Genomic DNA, 15,348 nt, shown 5'->3' on the forward strand with positions numbered 1-15,348 from the left:
AATCCCTCGTGCTCATATATTTCATTATTTATTTTCCATCCCACACCAACCTGCGCTAAAAAATATAATGTTTGTGTATATATGCATACATGTGACTAGATTGACTACTTTGAGGATCTTTGAAACTGTGAATCATTATTATAGTTCCTTTTAGGGTGCTTCAAGAATAATGATTATTCTAATAATAACCTAATATAAAACCTAATATATACATTTATCACAGAAAAGAGCAATATAATTCAAACATAGCAAGATAATCTGGTCATGTATTTCAAAATGCCACAGATTATTGACTCATGTTACAAATATTAGAAGAGAACTGGAAAATATGTTCAACTGTGGCTTTTCCCATTGTTTACCGGAAAGTCATTTTTACCAACAGCTTTCATATTTTCGCTGTGTAAACTCTTAACTATGGCGTGAAAGGCCACACTTACTCAAACGGAAGACATAATCATTATTGACATTCAATCAATAATTAAAGCTATCTCAATCCTACCCCTATTAATTCTACCTAACTCTCAGTCTATAAAATAACAACAACCAGAAAAATGTAAATTTAATGAAGTAACTAAACTACAAATAGATACAAGTAATAGAAAGACTATACTACTCAATTTTTTTTTATTATTTCGTAATGCTGCTCAAAATAGAAAACTATATCTTTGGATCCACAAACCAACATTTTATTTAAACTATATCGGATAATCTATGAAGTTTGAGAAGAGTTTCTTGGCATTATACTATTTTTCTCTTGCTTGTTTGTTATAGGAACAAAATCACAAAATAACAGCATATGGAGGAATGTAAGACAGGTAGGAGATTCGACAATATTTTTGTTCTGAGCATGTTAGTGATGAATCTGCTTCAATATATATTTAGGTATATCAAAAGGCATTTAGGAAAACGAAACATCAAATAGAGAATGCAGAGTATAACCGGTTTTAACTATATTTTGTTCAGGGTTTATCTTTTCTTTATTTTACCTGCACACTGTTTTACTTATTACAGTAAATCACTATAATGTTGTTACGACCATGTGGTAGTTATATTTTCTAGGGCAAAATGTTAAATCCTTCGCTCTGTTGTAATTCCATTGTATACTGAAATTAAATAGATGATATTAATTTCGACAATGTATTTAAAATATATATATTTTTCGCAGAATGAAAATGGAACTTGACAACTTCGAAAAAGGCATGGCTAAATCCAGTGGAAGAGGAGTTGAAACAAATGACCCATTTAATCCAGTTGCCACTAAAGTTCACAAGACAGATAAGCAACTGACGCAATGTGCACAGTGACTTCAGACACTGATGGTCCCAAAGGGTAAGTAGGATATTTCTAAAATTGATTTCATAGAATCTTTTCCACACGGTGATTTCTGTGTGATTCAACACTTATTCCAACAACCAGGATGGATATGGATATACATACATACATACATACATACATACATACATAGATACATACATATATATATATATATATATATATATATATATATATATATATATATATATATATATATGTCTTTGTGTGTGCGTGTGTGTATGTGTGTGTGAGTATGTGCATGAATGTGTAAATAAGCCTCTCATTTTTAAGGTCGTGATGTAAGATAATGGAATTAATACAATGGAATTAATACTTACAAAAATGTTCATGGGAAAATGACACTAAGTAAAAAAAAAATAATAAAATGATTTGCGAAACGTAGCTGAAGTGATCTACACGTAGGAAGCAGGAGTAGAGGAAAAAAGTATTGACCTGACAAGTAGGTTCCAAACGATTCCGTAGGGAGATCTGTTGAGAAATTGTATTGTTGAGACTAAGTTCTTTTATTTTATTTTATTTAATGGCTTACACCAACCTTTTCTGAAATAGTATGACTTTCATTGGAGAGTTACGGGGAGACGCGATCGAACCTAAGAAGGGTGTTTGGTCAAGATTTATGGCTAACAGTGCATGAAACCGATTGTCAGCTAGGATGGAAAAACTGATAATGAATATTCGGGTGTAGTGTCAGAACTAAAGTGAAAAGCTGAAATCACTTGAAAATTAAAGCAAGGCAGTCAATACAACCCTTGATTAATAGTGTCCGTAAAAACATATCTTTATGAGTGTTGCTCGAATGATGAGTAGATATGAAAGTAAAGGAATGAGAGCTGAGATAAATTATTTGGTTGCGTGTTTGGATTACCAAAGATTACAATCGAGAAAAATATTGTTACGACCGCGTGATAACTATATTTTGTTGAGCAGAAACCTTGAATTATTGCTCTCTGTTGTGGTTTTGTCATTGAAAGGAAATAAAGGATAGTAGTTATGAGAAAAAGATAATTCTTATATATCTTTCTCAGAAGGAAAGAGGAACTTGATAACTATGAAAAAAATTGTGGGTAAATTCAGGGGAAGAGGAGTTGGAGCAAATGCACACGACAGAAAAGTAACTGGATCATTGTTCACTTAGTTCACACTCAGATGAACCCAAAGAGTAATTAAGCAATTTTATAGAGATGATTTATGGAGGCTGCCTGCATGGTGGTCCGTTTAGATTCAACAGTTTTCTGTAAAGAAAGAGATATATGGATAAAAATCTATATCTTAGTTTAACCAGAGTAATGAGCTGATTAACATCTCTCCTAAGGCTGGCACGATTGATTAGATTTTTTTCAGCTAGGAACCAATTGGTTACTTAGCAACGGGGCCTACAACTTATTGTGGGATCCGAACCAAATTAGATCGAGGATTGAATTTCTAATCACCAAGAATAAATTCCTCTGGTTCCGCATGGACAACAGTGGGGAGCGAACCCGGGCTACCAAATTGATAGACGAGTACGTAGCCCACTCTTCCAATGAGGAACTAGTACATTTGTCCCAGATTACCAAGGATGTGATATAGGACATTGAGAAAAATACATAGAAATACAGAAATTTCGTAGGAAAATAGTATTATTGCCAAGCTGACCGAGTCACGTCCAACGAAAAGAAACTATAGTTTCTAAATCGTGGCTGGAGTGATCTACTTGCTGTTGATAAGCTGATCACAGGGCTGGGAACCAGTGTTGCCAAAGTGCGGAGAAACGACCAAAAGTGCGGAGAAGATTCGAGGGGGAGTCATTGAATGCAGAGCTGAGGTCTGCACTCCTCACGTATGCGGCGCTGTAGGTCCGCATATATATTTATGCTTTTAAAACTTTTTTTCCATCAATGAAAAATGATTGAAATTATATGATATTTTTGAAAGTACTAATATTTTTGAAAAATTAACCATTTTCACTAGTCTCGAGTGTTCACGCGCCATTATCAAATACGATCATGCGATTGTCAATTAAGAACTGATTTTGACAACAGCATATGACGTAACCCAAACGTGATGTTTTAAAATGCATTCATTCTTTAGGTCCAGCAATCTTCAATTTGCGTTTGTAATTATGTATATATATATATATATATATATATATATATATATATATATATATATATAATATATATATATATATATATATATATATATATATATACATACATATAGTTTAGTAAAATTTAATAATTTGTAAATTAATCTCAGGGTGAAGGCTGACTTACATTATTGTAAACTTAGTCATGTTTAATGAGTTTTTATTTTATTTATTTATTTATTTATTTTGAGAAAACAACGGCAAATATGCATTAGGCAATTGCATTAGTTGAAGTGATTTAACTGATTATAACCGAATAAGTTTCGATATAAGTATGCTAGGAAGTGGAAATTAACACTACACATCCCGGTGCGGAGCTATAATTTCTCGGTGATGTGCGGACTTTGCGGTAACCCTGGACTCCGGCATCGCATTACAGACGACAGGCCCCACTGGCCATGTCCGGTGCTGCACCCAGACGCGATTGCAGTTGGCCATTGCCTTCAATACGTTGTCTTCACACTATGCGATTGTTTCCTGCATATAAGTGCGACAGCAGTAGACTTCCACAGTTCCACTGCTTCTGGTGATCGGGTGCATTGGGTATTGAAAACATTTGAGGGATATAAATAGTGTTATTCCCGTTGCTGAATAACCACTTGTTCCATGCAACGAAAAACACATACAATAATAATAACAATAGTGTTAATCGTAAATAAGAAAGAACTACAGGTATGGATTGCTTAAGTATAAACTACTGAGAAATGATTTACTAATTGATTTGCTGTTTTTTTCATTAAGGTTACATTTACGTTTTGATACTGAAATTATTAGAAGGTTATCGGCAGATTATTGATATAAAAGAGGACTAAAAAGCTTTTGATTTCGATATATATGATTTTTTTAGAAGTTTTTATAGTTAACACTTACGTTTTACTTACATTAATTAATGAAACAGAGATATGGATTTTTTTATATCAAAGTAAAAGATTTGTTTTTATATAGATATATCAGTTTTAATACTTTTGATAAATAGAGATGTTTCAGCTAACCACTAGTTGTTTCATTTCTCCTTTTTTAATTTCTATATGGAAAAGCAAATTTACAAGAAAAGTTCCATATTATTTCCTCTTACTTGATGGTAACTGCCAGTTGTTGTGATGGCGAAATATCATCTCTGAATGTCGTATTTCTTTTAGCGAAAGGTCATGCAGATGTGACAAGAGTTCCTCAAAGGTTGTTTTAGACATTCTGAAGTAATTGCAAAATTTATCATTATCTCTCTTCAGCTCCTCGAAAATTGTGACAAATGCACCGTACAAGTGCCTTTGTGTATTCAAAGGGTGTACCGAGTAATTCTAGGGTTTTCTCTTCTTTTTTCTCAAATGTAATAAATAAAAGACAATTTTCTCTTTCTGTATATGTAGTCCCGGACGCTGGCGGGCCGTCGTCGCCCGCCCGTCCCGGACGCCTGGCGGGACCGTCGCCCGCCCGCCCTCCCGGATGCCTGGCGGGCCGTCGCCCCCCGTCCCGGGACGCCAGGCGGGCCGTCGCCGCCCGTCCCGAGACGCCAGGCGGGCCGTCGCCCGCCCGTCCCGGGACGCCAGGCGGGCCGTCGCCCGCCCGTCCCGGGACGCCTGGCGGGCCGTCGCCCCCCGCCCGTCCCGGACGCCTGGCGGGCCGTCGCCCCCCCGTCCCGGGACGCCAGGCGGGCCGTCGCCCCCCCGTCCCCGGGACGCCAGGCGGGCCGTCGCCCGCCCACCCGTCCCAAAACGCCTGGCGGGCCGTCGCCCGCCCGTCCCAGGACGCCAGGCGGGCCGTCGCCCGCCCGTCCCGTCCCGGGACGACCAGGGCGGGCCGTCGCCCGCCCGTCCCGGGACGCCAGGAGGGCCGTCGCCCGCCCGTCCCGGGACGCCAGGCGGGCCGTCGCCCGCCCAACGTACCCGAAACGCCCGGCGGGCCGTCGCCCGCCCACCGTACCCGGGTACGCCTGGCGGCCGTCGCCCGCGCCCGTCCCGGGACGCCTGGCGGGTCCGTCGCCCGCCCGTCCCGGGCCAGGGACGCCTGGCGGGCCGTCCGCCCGCGGGGCGTCCCGGGACGCCTGGTCGGGAGGCCGTCGCCCACCCCCCGCCCGTCCCGGGACGCCTGGCGGGCCAGTCGCCCGCCCGTACCGGGACGCCTGGCGGGGGCGTCGCCCGCTGACCGTCCCGGGACGCCTGGCGGGCCGTCGCCCGCCCGTCCCCGGGACGGCCGGGCCTGCGCGGGCCGTCGCCCCCCAGTCCCGAGGGCGCCGGGAGGTCGGGCCGTCGCCCGCTGTCCCGGGACGACAGGCCGGGCCGGGGTCGCCCGCCCGTCCCTGGACGCCAGGCGGGCGGGCCGTCGCCCGCGACCGTCCCGGGACGCCAGGCGGGCCGTCGCCCGCCGTCCCGGGTTCCGTGGACGGCCTGGCCGTGTCGTCGCCGCCCAGTCCCGGGACGCCAGGCGGGCCGTCGCCCGCCCGTACCTTCGGGACGGCCATGGCGGGCCGTCGCCCGCGCCCGTCCCGGACGCCTGGCGGGCCGTCGCCCGCCCGTCCCGGGACGCCGGCCGGGCGGTCGGCGTACGGGGACCGTAGGCGCCCCCCGTCGGGCCCGCCCAGTCGTTACCAGCCAGGTCGCCCGCCCGTCCCTTCCGCCCAGTCCCGGGACGCCAGGCGGGCCGTCGCCCCGCCCGTCCGGGAACACTGGGGGCCCGTGGGCCCGCCGGTCCGACGACCTGGCGGGCCGTCGCCCGCAACCGTCCCTCCCCGGACGCCTGGCGGGCCGTCGCCCCCGCCCGTCCCGGGACGACCTGGCGAGCCGTAGCGCCGTCCCAGGGACGCCAGGCGGGCCGTCGACCGCCCGTCCGGGACGCCTGGCCCGGGCCGCGCCCGCCGTCCCGGGAGGCCTGGCCGTCGCCCGCCCGTCCCGGACGCCAGGCTCGCCGTCGCCCGCCCAGTCCCGACTTGCCTGGTCGCCAGTCGGGCCCGCGTCCCGTACCCGCCGGGACGCCAGGCGGGCCGTCGCCCGCCAGTCCCGGGGACGCCAGGCGGGCCGTCGCCCTTCGCGGCCCGTCCCCTGGGACGCCTGCGGCCGTGCCCGCCCGTCCCGGGCCCGCCAAGGCGGGCCGTCGCCCTGCCCTGGTCCCGGGACGACCAGGCGGGCCGCCGCCCGCCCGTCGACGCAGGGTCCCGGGCCGGTCGCCCGCCCGTCCCGGGACGGCCAGCCGGGCCGTCCGCCCGCCCGTCCGTCCCGGGGACGCCTGGCGGGGCCGTCGCCCGCCCGTCCCGGGACGACCAGGCTGGGACCGTCGCCCCTATTGCGCCGTCCCGGGACGCAAAAGGAGCTGGGCCGTCGCCCTCCCGCCCGTCCCGGACAGCCTGGCCTGTCCGTCCGCTCCTCCGCCCGTCCCGGGAGCAGGCGGGCCGTAGGCCCGCCCGTCCCGGGACCGTAGGCGCCCGCGCCCCCTCCGTCCCTGGGTACGCCTGGCGGGTCGTCGCCCGCCCGTCCCCGGGACGTCCAGGACGGGCCGTCGCCCACCGCCCAGGTCCCGTTGACCCGGCCAGGCGGGCCGTTCGCCCGCCCCGTCAAAAGCCCTGGGCTGTCCCGCCCCCCCGTCCCGGGACGCCTGGCGGGCCGTCTCACGCCCCCCCGTACCCGGACGCCAGGTCGGGCCGTCGCCCAAGCCCGTCTCCCGGGAGCCATGGCGGGCCTCGCCCCCCGCCCGTCGAGGCCCTGCCCGGGCCCGGGTCCGGCCCTCCCGCCCGTCCCGGGACGCCCTGGCGGGCCGTCGCCCGCCACGTCCGTCCCGGGACTCCAGGCGGGCCGTCGCTCCCCCCGCCTCCCGTGCCCAGACGCCCAGGCGGGCCGTTTCGTCGCCCGTCCCGGGAAGGACGCCAGGACGGGCCGGTTCGCCCGCCCCCCGTCCCGCGACGCCTGGCGGGCCCGTCCGCACCGCCCCCCCCCGTCCCGAGGACGCCGGGAGGCGGGACCGTCGCCCGCCCGTCCCGTGGAACCCGCCAGCGGGCCCGTCGGCCCGTCGGACGCCAGGCGTGCCGTCGCCCGCCCGTCCCGGGACGCCGGGCGGGTGGCGGGCCGTCGCCCCCGGCCCGTCCCGGGATTACGCCAGGCGGGCCTGTCGCCCGCCCGTCCCGGGACGACTGGCGGGCCGTCGCCCGCCCGTCCCAGGACGCCAGGCGGGCCGTCGCCCGCGTCCCGGCCCGGGGGGGCCGGTCCGCCCCGCCCCGTCCCGGACGCCAGGTCTGGGCCGTCGCCCGCCCCCGTCCCGTGGGACGCCAGGGGGCCCGGGTCCGCCCCCGTCCCGGACGGGCCGTCGGCCGTCGCCCAGTCCCGGGACGCCAGGCGGGCCGTACGCCCGCCCGTCCCCGTGACGCCATTGGCGGGCCGTCGCACGCCGTCGGGTGGCGCCAGCCATGCGGGCCGTCGCCCGAGGGCCCCGTCCCGGGGGACGCCAGGCGGGCCGTCGCCCGCCCGCCGTCCCGGGACGCCATGGCGGGCCGTCGCCCCGCGCCCTCCCGTCGCCAGGCGCCGTGGGCGGCTCCCCGTCGGGCCCGCCCAGGCGGCCCGTCCCGGGCCCGCCCGTCCACGGCTGGCCGGGCCGTCCCGCTCTCCGCCCGTCCCGGGACGCCTGGCGGGCCCGTCGCCCGCCCGTCCCAGGGACGCCAGGTTCGGGAGCCGTCGCCCGCCCGTCCCGGTGGGACGCCTGGCGGGCCGTCGCCCGCCCGTTCCCGGGACGCCAGGCTCCGGTCCGACGCCCCCCCGTCCCGTGGACTGGCCAGGCGGGCCCCCCCGTCGCCCGACCCGTCCCGGGGACGCCAGGCTGTCCGTCGCCCGCGCCCTCCCGAAGTCCCGGGTCCCCCCCCCCGACGCCAGGCGGGCCGTCGCCCCCGCCGTCCCGGGACGCCTGGCGGGCCGTCGCCCGCCCGACTCCCGGGTACGCCTGGCGGGCCGTGGCCCCCCCGCCCGGTCCCCCCCCGTACCCAGGGTCGACCAGGCGGGCCGTCGCTCCCCCGCCCGTCCCGGGACGCCTGGCTGGACCGTCGCCCGCACGTCCCGGAAAACGCCTGGCTCCCGGCGCCCGCCCGTCCCAGAGGCCCTGGCGCGCCGCCCCCCCCGTCCCGGGACGCCAGGCGGGCCGTCGCCCCCCCCGCGGGGACCGCCAGGGGGGGCCGTCGCCCGCCCGTCCCGGGACGCCAGACGGGCCGTCGCCCTCCCGCCCGTCCCGGGACGCCTGGCGGGTCCGTACGCTCGACCGTCCCGGGACGCCAGGCGGGCCGTCGCCCGCCCGTCCCGGGACGACCTGGCGGGCCGTTCGCCCAAAACCGCCCCGGTCGGGACGTCCCGGGGACGCCGGGCCGTCGCCCGCCGTCCCTCCCGGACGCAGGCGGGCCGTTCGCCCGCCCGAAGCTCCGTTCCCGGGACGCCTGGCGGGCCGTCGCCCGCCCTGCCGTCCCGGGACGCCAGGCGGGCCGTCGAACCCTGCCCGTCCGGGACGCCAGGCTGGCGCCGTCGCCCGTCCGGGTCCCGGGCAGGCGGGGCCGTTCGGCTCCCGCCCGTCCCGCCTGCCCTGGGGGTGGGCCCGTCCCGGGCCCGCCCGGGCCCGGGACGCTGCGGCCCCGTCGCCCGCGGCCGGTCCGGGACGCCTCCTTGGCGGGCCCGTCGCCCCCCGTCCCGGGACGCCAGGTCGGGCCGTCGCTCGCTCCCGTCCGGACGCCAGGCGGGCCGTCGCCTGCCTTCCGTCGGGACGACCTGGCGGGCCGTCCCGCCCTCCAGCCCGTCCCGGGACGCCATGCGGGCCGTCGCCCCCCCGTTCGGGAACCGGGGCCAGGCCCGGGCCGCGCCGGCAGTTCGTGACGTAAGGGCGCCCGTGCCCGTCCCGGGACGACCAGGCGGGCCGTCGCCCGCGCCCGTCCCGGGACGCCAGTCGGGTCCGTCCGCCCGCCGTACCCCGGGAGCCTGCCAGGGCGTCCGCCCGCCCCGTCCCGACGCCTGGCGGGCCGTCGCCCCACCCCGTCCCCGGGACGCCAGGCGGGCCGTCGCCCGCCCGTCCCGGGGACGCCTGCGGGTCCGTCGTTCCCGCTTCCCCAGGCCGGCCGCCGCCCGCCCCCCCCGTCCCGGGGAGCCAGGCGGGCCGTCTCCCGCCCCCCCAGTCCGTCCCGACAGCCGTCGGCCCGCCCCCGTCCCGACTGCCAGGGGGCCGTCGTCCCGGGACGTCCGGGAAGCCTGGCGGGCCGTCGCCCGCCCGTCCCCGGGACGCCTGGCGGGCCAGTCGCCCGCCCGTCCCAGACCGCTGGCGCCGTCGCCCGCCCGTCCTGGGACGCCTGGCGGGCCCGTCCGCCCCCCGTACCCGGGACGCCAGGCGGGCCGGTCGCCCACGCACGTCCCCCCCGGCGGACGCCCATTGGCGGGCCGTGCCCGCCCGTCACCCGATCCCAATCCCCCCCGGGCCCAGGCGTCCGGGTCGCCCGCCCTCCCGGACGCCTGGCGCGCCGTCCCGCCCCGGGCCGTCCCCGGGACGCCTGCGGGGCCGTCGCCAATCCCCCGTCAGACCCCCCCCGCCCAGGCGGGCCGTCGCCCGCGTCCCGGGACGCCAGGCGGGCCGTCGCCCGCCCGTCCCGTGACTGCCTGGCGGGCCGCGCCCCCAGCAAAGTCCCGGGACGACTGTGCGTCGCCGCTTCCGTCCCGGTGACGCCAGGCGGCCGTCCGCCCGCGCCGGTCGGGACCCGCCTGGCGGGCCGTCCGTGCCAGCGCCGGGAAGCCTGGCGGGCCCGTCGCCCGCCCGTCCCGGGACGCCTGGGCGGGCCGTCGCCCCCCCGTCCCGGGACGCCAGGCGGGCCGTCGCCCGCCCCTCCCGTGACGCCAGGCGGGCCGTCGCCCCCCGCCCGTCCCGAAGCCAGGCGGGCCGTCGCCCTCCCGGACCCGTCCCGGGACGCCTCGCGGGTCCGGGTCGCCCACGCCCGTCCCGGGACGCCCTGGCAGGGCCGTCGCCCGCCCAAAAAGTAAACCGGGACGCCAGGCGGCCGTCGCCCGCCCAAAACAACCGTCCGGGACGAACCAGGCGGGCCGTCGCCCGCCCGTCCCGGGAGCAGCCTGGCGGCCGTCGCCCTCCCGCCCGTCGGGCCGGACGCCCTGGCGCCGTCGGCCCGCCCGTCCCGGGCCGCCTGGCGGGCCGCGCCCCCCCGGTCGACCCCCCCCCCCCAGCCCGCCTCCCCGGGCCCGCGCCCGTCCTCCCGGGACGCCTGGCGGGCCGTCCGCCCGCCCACCGTCGGGACCGCAGGCGGGCCGTCCGCCCGGGACCCATCCCGACCGCCCTGGCCCGGCCCGCCGTCGCCCACGCCCGGCCGTGGCCCGGGACCGCCTGGCGGGCCGTCCGCCCCCCCCTCCCGGGACCCGCCTGGCGTCGCCCCCCCGTTCCCACACCCGGGACCGGCCCAAGGCGGTGGCCGGGGGTCCGCCCGGCCGTCCCGGGACGCCTGGCGGGCCGTCCGCCCTCCCGGTCCCGGGACGCCCTGGCGGGCCGCGCCCCCCCCGTCCCGGGCGCCAGGCGCCGTCCCCCCCGTTCCCGGGACGCCAGGCGGGCCGTCGGCCCCCCGTCCCGGGAACCGGCCCTGGCGCCCGCCGCCCGCCCGCCCGGTGGACCGCCTGGCCCGGGCCCGTCGCCCCCCCCTTCCCGGGACGCCATGGCGGGCCGTCGCTCCCCCGTTCCCGGGACGCCAGGCCGGCCGTCCCCCGCCCGCCCGTGGGACGCCAGGGCCGGGCCGTCGGCGCGCCGTCCCGACGCCTCGCGGGCCGTCGCCCCCCGCCCGGGACGCCTGGCGGGCCGTCGCCCGAAACGGTAACCGGGACGCCAGGGCCGGGCCGTTCGCCCGCCGTCCCGGGAACGCCAGCGGGCCCGTCCGCGCCCGTTCCCGGGACGGCCAGGGCGGGGCCCCCCCCCGTCGCCCGCCCGTCTCGGAACCCAGCGGGCCCGCCGCCCGCCCGTCCCGGGACGCCTGGGCGGGCCGTCCCCGCCCGCCCGTGGGACGCCAGGCGGGTCCGGCCCCGCCCGGTCCCGGGACGACGGCGGGCCGTCGCCCGCCCGTCCCGGGACCCAGCCGGGCGGTTCGCCCGCCGTCCCCGGGAGCCAGGCGGGCCGTCGGCCCGCCTTCCCCGGACGCCTGGCGGGCCGTCGCCCGCCCGTCCCGGGACGCCCTTGGCGGGCCGTCCCCCCACCGTCCCGGGACGCCAGGGGCGGGCCGTCGCTCCCCCCGTCCCGGGACGCCGGCGGGGCCCGTCCCCGCCCGTCCCAAAAACGCCTGGCCAACCCCCCCCCCCGGGGGCCCGTTCGCCCCGCCCGTCCCGGGACCCAAGGCGGCCCGTCGCCCGCCCTCCCGGCCCGGCCCAGGGCGGGCCGTCGCCCGCCCCCGGGACGGGACAAGGCGGGCCGTCGCCCGCCCGCCCTGGACCCAGGCGGGGAGGCTTCCGCCCGCCCCCCGTCCCGGGACGGCCTGGCGGGCCGTCGCCCGCCCGTCCCGGGGCGCCCTGGCGGGCCGTCGCCCCCCCTTTCCCCGGGCCCGGTCCAGGGCGGCCTTCGCTCCCCCCCTCCCGGGACGCCAGGCCGGGCCGTCCCTCTCACCGTGGCGGGCCGGGTGTCGCCCGCCCCGTCCCGGGACCGCCAGGCGGGCCGTCGCCCGCCCGGGTCCCGGACCCGGCCGGGCCGGTCGCGTCCCGGGACGCCAGGCGGGCCCGTCGCCCGCCCGTCCCGGGACCGCCAAGGCGGGCCGTCGCCCGCCCGTCCCGGGACCCTGGCGGCCGTCCCCGCCCGTCCCGGGACGCCTGGCGGGTCGCCCGCCCCCCGGCCCGGGACGCCTGGCGGGCCCGTCGCCCGCCCTTCCGGGACGCCCTGGCGGGCCGTCGCCCGCTCCGCCCGGACGCCAGGCGGGCCATCGCCCCCCGTCCCGGGACGGCCTGGCGGGCCCGTCGCCCGCCCTCCCGGGACGCCAGGCGGTGCCTTCGCCCGCCCGTCCCGGGACGCCAGGCGGGCCGTCGCCCGCCCGTCCCGGGAACGCCTGGCGGGCCGTCGCCCCCCCGTCCCGACGCCAAGGCCGGGCCGTCGCCCGCCCGCCCGGGACGCCAGGCGGCCCGTGCCCCCCCGTCCCGTGCCCCAGGCACCGGCCGTCGCCCGCCCGTCCCGGGACGCCAGGCGGGCCGCGTCCGCCCGCCCGTTCCCGGGACGCCTGGCGGGCCGTCGCCCCGCCCGTCCCGGGACCGCCAGCGGGCCTCGCCCGCCCTTCCCGGGACGCCTGGCGGGCCGTCGCCCCGCCCGTCCCGACGCCTGGCGGGCCCGTCGCCCCCCGTCCCGGACGCCTGGCGGGGCCGTCCCGCCCCCCCCACCCGTGGACGCCAGGCCCGGGCCGTGCCCGCCCCTCCCGGGACGCCAGGCGGGCCGTCGCCCGCCCAAGTCCCGGGACGCCTGGCGGCCGCCCCGCCCCCCGTCCCCGGACCCGCCTGGCGGGCCCGCGCCCCCCCGTCCCGGGACGCCAGGCGGGCCGTCGTTCCCCCCCCGTCCCGGGACTCCAGGCCGGGCCGCGCCCGCCCTTCCCAAAACGCCCCCTGGGGCGGGCCGGGTCGCCCGCTCCGTCCCGGGACGGCCGGCGGGCCGTCGCCCCCGCCCTCCCGGACGCCGCGTGCCGTCCGCCCGCCCGTCCCGGGACTCCAGGCGGGCCGTCGCCCGCCCGTCCCCGAACGCCAGGCGGGCCCGTCCCCCGCCCGCCCGGGACGCCTGGCGGGCCGTCGCCCGCCCGTCCCGGGAACCCTGGCGGGCCGTTTTCGCCCCCCCCGTCCCCGGACCGCCAGGCCGGGCCGTCGCTTTCCCCCCGTCCCGGGACGCCAGGCGGGCCCGGCGCCCTTCGCCCGTCCCAAAACGCCTGGCCGGGCCGTTAGCCCGCCCGGTCCCGGGCGCCAGGCGGGCCGTCGCCCGCCCTCCCGGGACCCCTGCGGGCCGTCGCCCCCGCCCGTCCCGGGGACGCCTGGCGGGGCGCCCCGCCCGCCCTTCCCGGGACGCCTGGCGGGCCCGTCCGCCCCCCGTTCCCCGGGACGCCAGGCGGGCCGTCGCCCGCGGCCGGTCCCGGGACGCCAGGCGGGCCGTCGCCCGCCCCGTCCCGGAACGCCAGGCGGGCCTGCCGTCGCCCGTTTCCCGGGACGCCCGGGGGCCGGAACCCGCCCGCCGGCCCGTCCGGGACGCCAGGGCGGGCCCGTCGCCCGCCCGTCCCGGGACCCAGGCGGGCCTCGCCCCGCCCGTCCCGACGCCAGGCGGCCCGTCCGCCCGCGCCGTCCCGGGACGGCCTTGGGCGGGCCGGTCCGCCCGCCGTCCCAGGACGCCCAGGCGGGGGGTCGCCCTCCCGTCCCGGGACGCCTGGCGGTCGGTCGCCCGCCCGTCCCGGGACGCCAGGCGGGCCCGTCGCCCGCCCTCCCAGCCGTCGGGCCGCGGCCCCCCGGCCCCCCTTTCGCCCTCCCGGGAGACCCAGGTCCGTCGCCCGCGCCTTCCCCGGGACCCTGCCGGGCCGTCCCCCGCCTTCCAGGACGCCCAGGCGGGCCGTCGCCCGCCCGTGGGAACGCCTGGCGGGCCTCGCCCGCCCTTCCTGGGACCCCTCCGGGAGGGCCGTCGCCCGCCCGCCCCGGACCCGGGCCTCCTGGCGGGCCGTCGCCTGCCCCTCCCGGACGCCTGGCGGGCAGTCCCGCCGCCCCCGTCCCCGGGACGCCTGGGAGGGCCCGTCGCCCCGCCCGTCCCGGGACGCCGGCGGGCCCGTTGCCCGCCCGCCCGGGACGGCCCTTGGCGGGCCGTCGCCCGCCCTTCCCGGGGACGCCTGGCTCCGTCGCCCGCCCGTCCCGGGACGCCTGGCGGGCCCGTTGCCCCCCGTCCCTGGGACGCTCGGGGGCCGTCGCCCAAACCTCCCTTCCCGGGGCCGCCTGGCGGGCCCTTCCCCCCCGCCCGTGGGACGCCTGGCGGGCCGCGCCCGCCCTCCCGGGACCCCTGGCGGGCCTTCGCCCGCCCCCGTCCCGGGACGCCCTGGCGGGCCTCGCCCGCCCGTCCGGGAACGCCTGGCGGGCCGTCGCCCCCCGTCCGGCCCGGGCTCCGGGCCGTCCGCCCGCCCACCCCCCGGGACAGCGGGCCTGCCCCGCCCCGTTTCCCGGGACGCCAGGCGGCCCTTTTTGCCCGCCCTCTATGAGAGTAACACCTCTGCTTAACCTAGAACCGAATATCCACTGAATCCTTTCAATTCTCCAGGGCCTCCTCTCACCCTCTGCTTCCTCCTCGCATGCCCAGAATCTTCTCTGAATCCTCTCCTTCTTATCCTTGCAACTCCCAAATCTTCTCTGAAGTCTCCTGCTTCTTCTTCTGACGCTCCCCCCTGATCTTCTCTTAATCCTCTGCCTTCTCTGGCACTCCACCAATCTTTTCTCAATGTTTTCCCTTCTCTTGCCCCTCCCCCAATCTTCTCTCTATCCTCTGCTTCCCAATCTTTGCCACTTCCACCAATCCTTTCATTTTCCTTTCCCTTTCACCAATCAATAAAACTCTTACAACGTTTTATCACTTATTTCCAGATAACTTTCATTTCCTTCAACAATTAACAAACCAAACTTATTACATATAAACATCAAACCTTCCATATAGTACACTTCAAAACTTTCATCAAATACAAACCTTTACTTTCTCAATCATAAAATCAAGTATTGCACTTCACTCTTAAAATCCATTCCAAACTAAATCATTCTAACACATGCATTTATCAAAACAAGTCCTTTCATTCCAGGAAAACTCCAATTATTATCTAAATAACAAAATTTGCTAAAAAAAATTCATTGTGTAAATGAAAACTCGTATTTCTAGATAAACTTTATTGATTTCAATAAAAAAAAAAAACT

The 15,348-nt window shown here is 66.1% G+C and overlaps 2 protein-coding genes across 2 annotated transcripts in view; one reads left to right on the top strand and one right to left on the bottom strand.

Moving 5' to 3' along the window:
- LOC135215914 (collagen alpha-1(I) chain-like) overlaps nt 1-9,231 on the bottom strand; it is a 10,690-nt gene extending 1,459 nt beyond the window's left edge. The window contains exon 1 of the mRNA XM_064250870.1: nt 5,347-9,231. Within this exon, the coding sequence (XP_064106940.1) occupies nt 5,347-9,231 (3,885 nt within the window). The remainder of the gene's footprint in view (nt 1-5,346) is intronic.
- On the top strand, nt 9,230-14,648 carry LOC135215916 (collagen alpha-1(I) chain-like). Its single transcript, XM_064250871.1, has 3 exons — nt 9,230-10,103; nt 10,338-12,390; nt 12,695-14,648. Exons 1-3 carry the CDS (start codon nt 9,230-9,232, stop codon nt 14,646-14,648), a joined length of 4,881 nt encoding a protein of 1,626 aa, XP_064106941.1.
- Nucleotides 14,649-15,348: the final 700 nt, after the last annotated feature.

The sequence above is a fragment of the Macrobrachium nipponense genome, chromosome 5, assembly GCF_015104395.2.
Source record: "Macrobrachium nipponense isolate FS-2020 chromosome 5, ASM1510439v2, whole genome shotgun sequence".
Taxonomy (NCBI): domain Eukaryota; kingdom Metazoa; phylum Arthropoda; class Malacostraca; order Decapoda; family Palaemonidae; genus Macrobrachium; species Macrobrachium nipponense.

What these genes read in the sequence shown, in the direction of transcription:
- LOC135215916 (XM_064250871.1), top strand. Translation starts at nt 9,230, where the DNA reads ATGCGGGCCGTCGCCCCCCCGTTCGGGAACCGGGGCCAGGCCCGGGCC. An exon ending in AGCAAAGTCCCGGGACGACT is followed by an intron (nt 10,104 to 10,337) that starts GTGCGTCGCCGC and finishes TCCCGAAGCCAG; the next exon opens with GCGGGCCGTCGCCCTCCCGG. An exon ending in CCCCGTCCCGGGACGGCCTG is followed by an intron (nt 12,391 to 12,694) that starts GCGGGCCCGTCG and finishes CGGGACCGCCAG; the next exon opens with CGGGCCTCGCCCGCCCTTCC.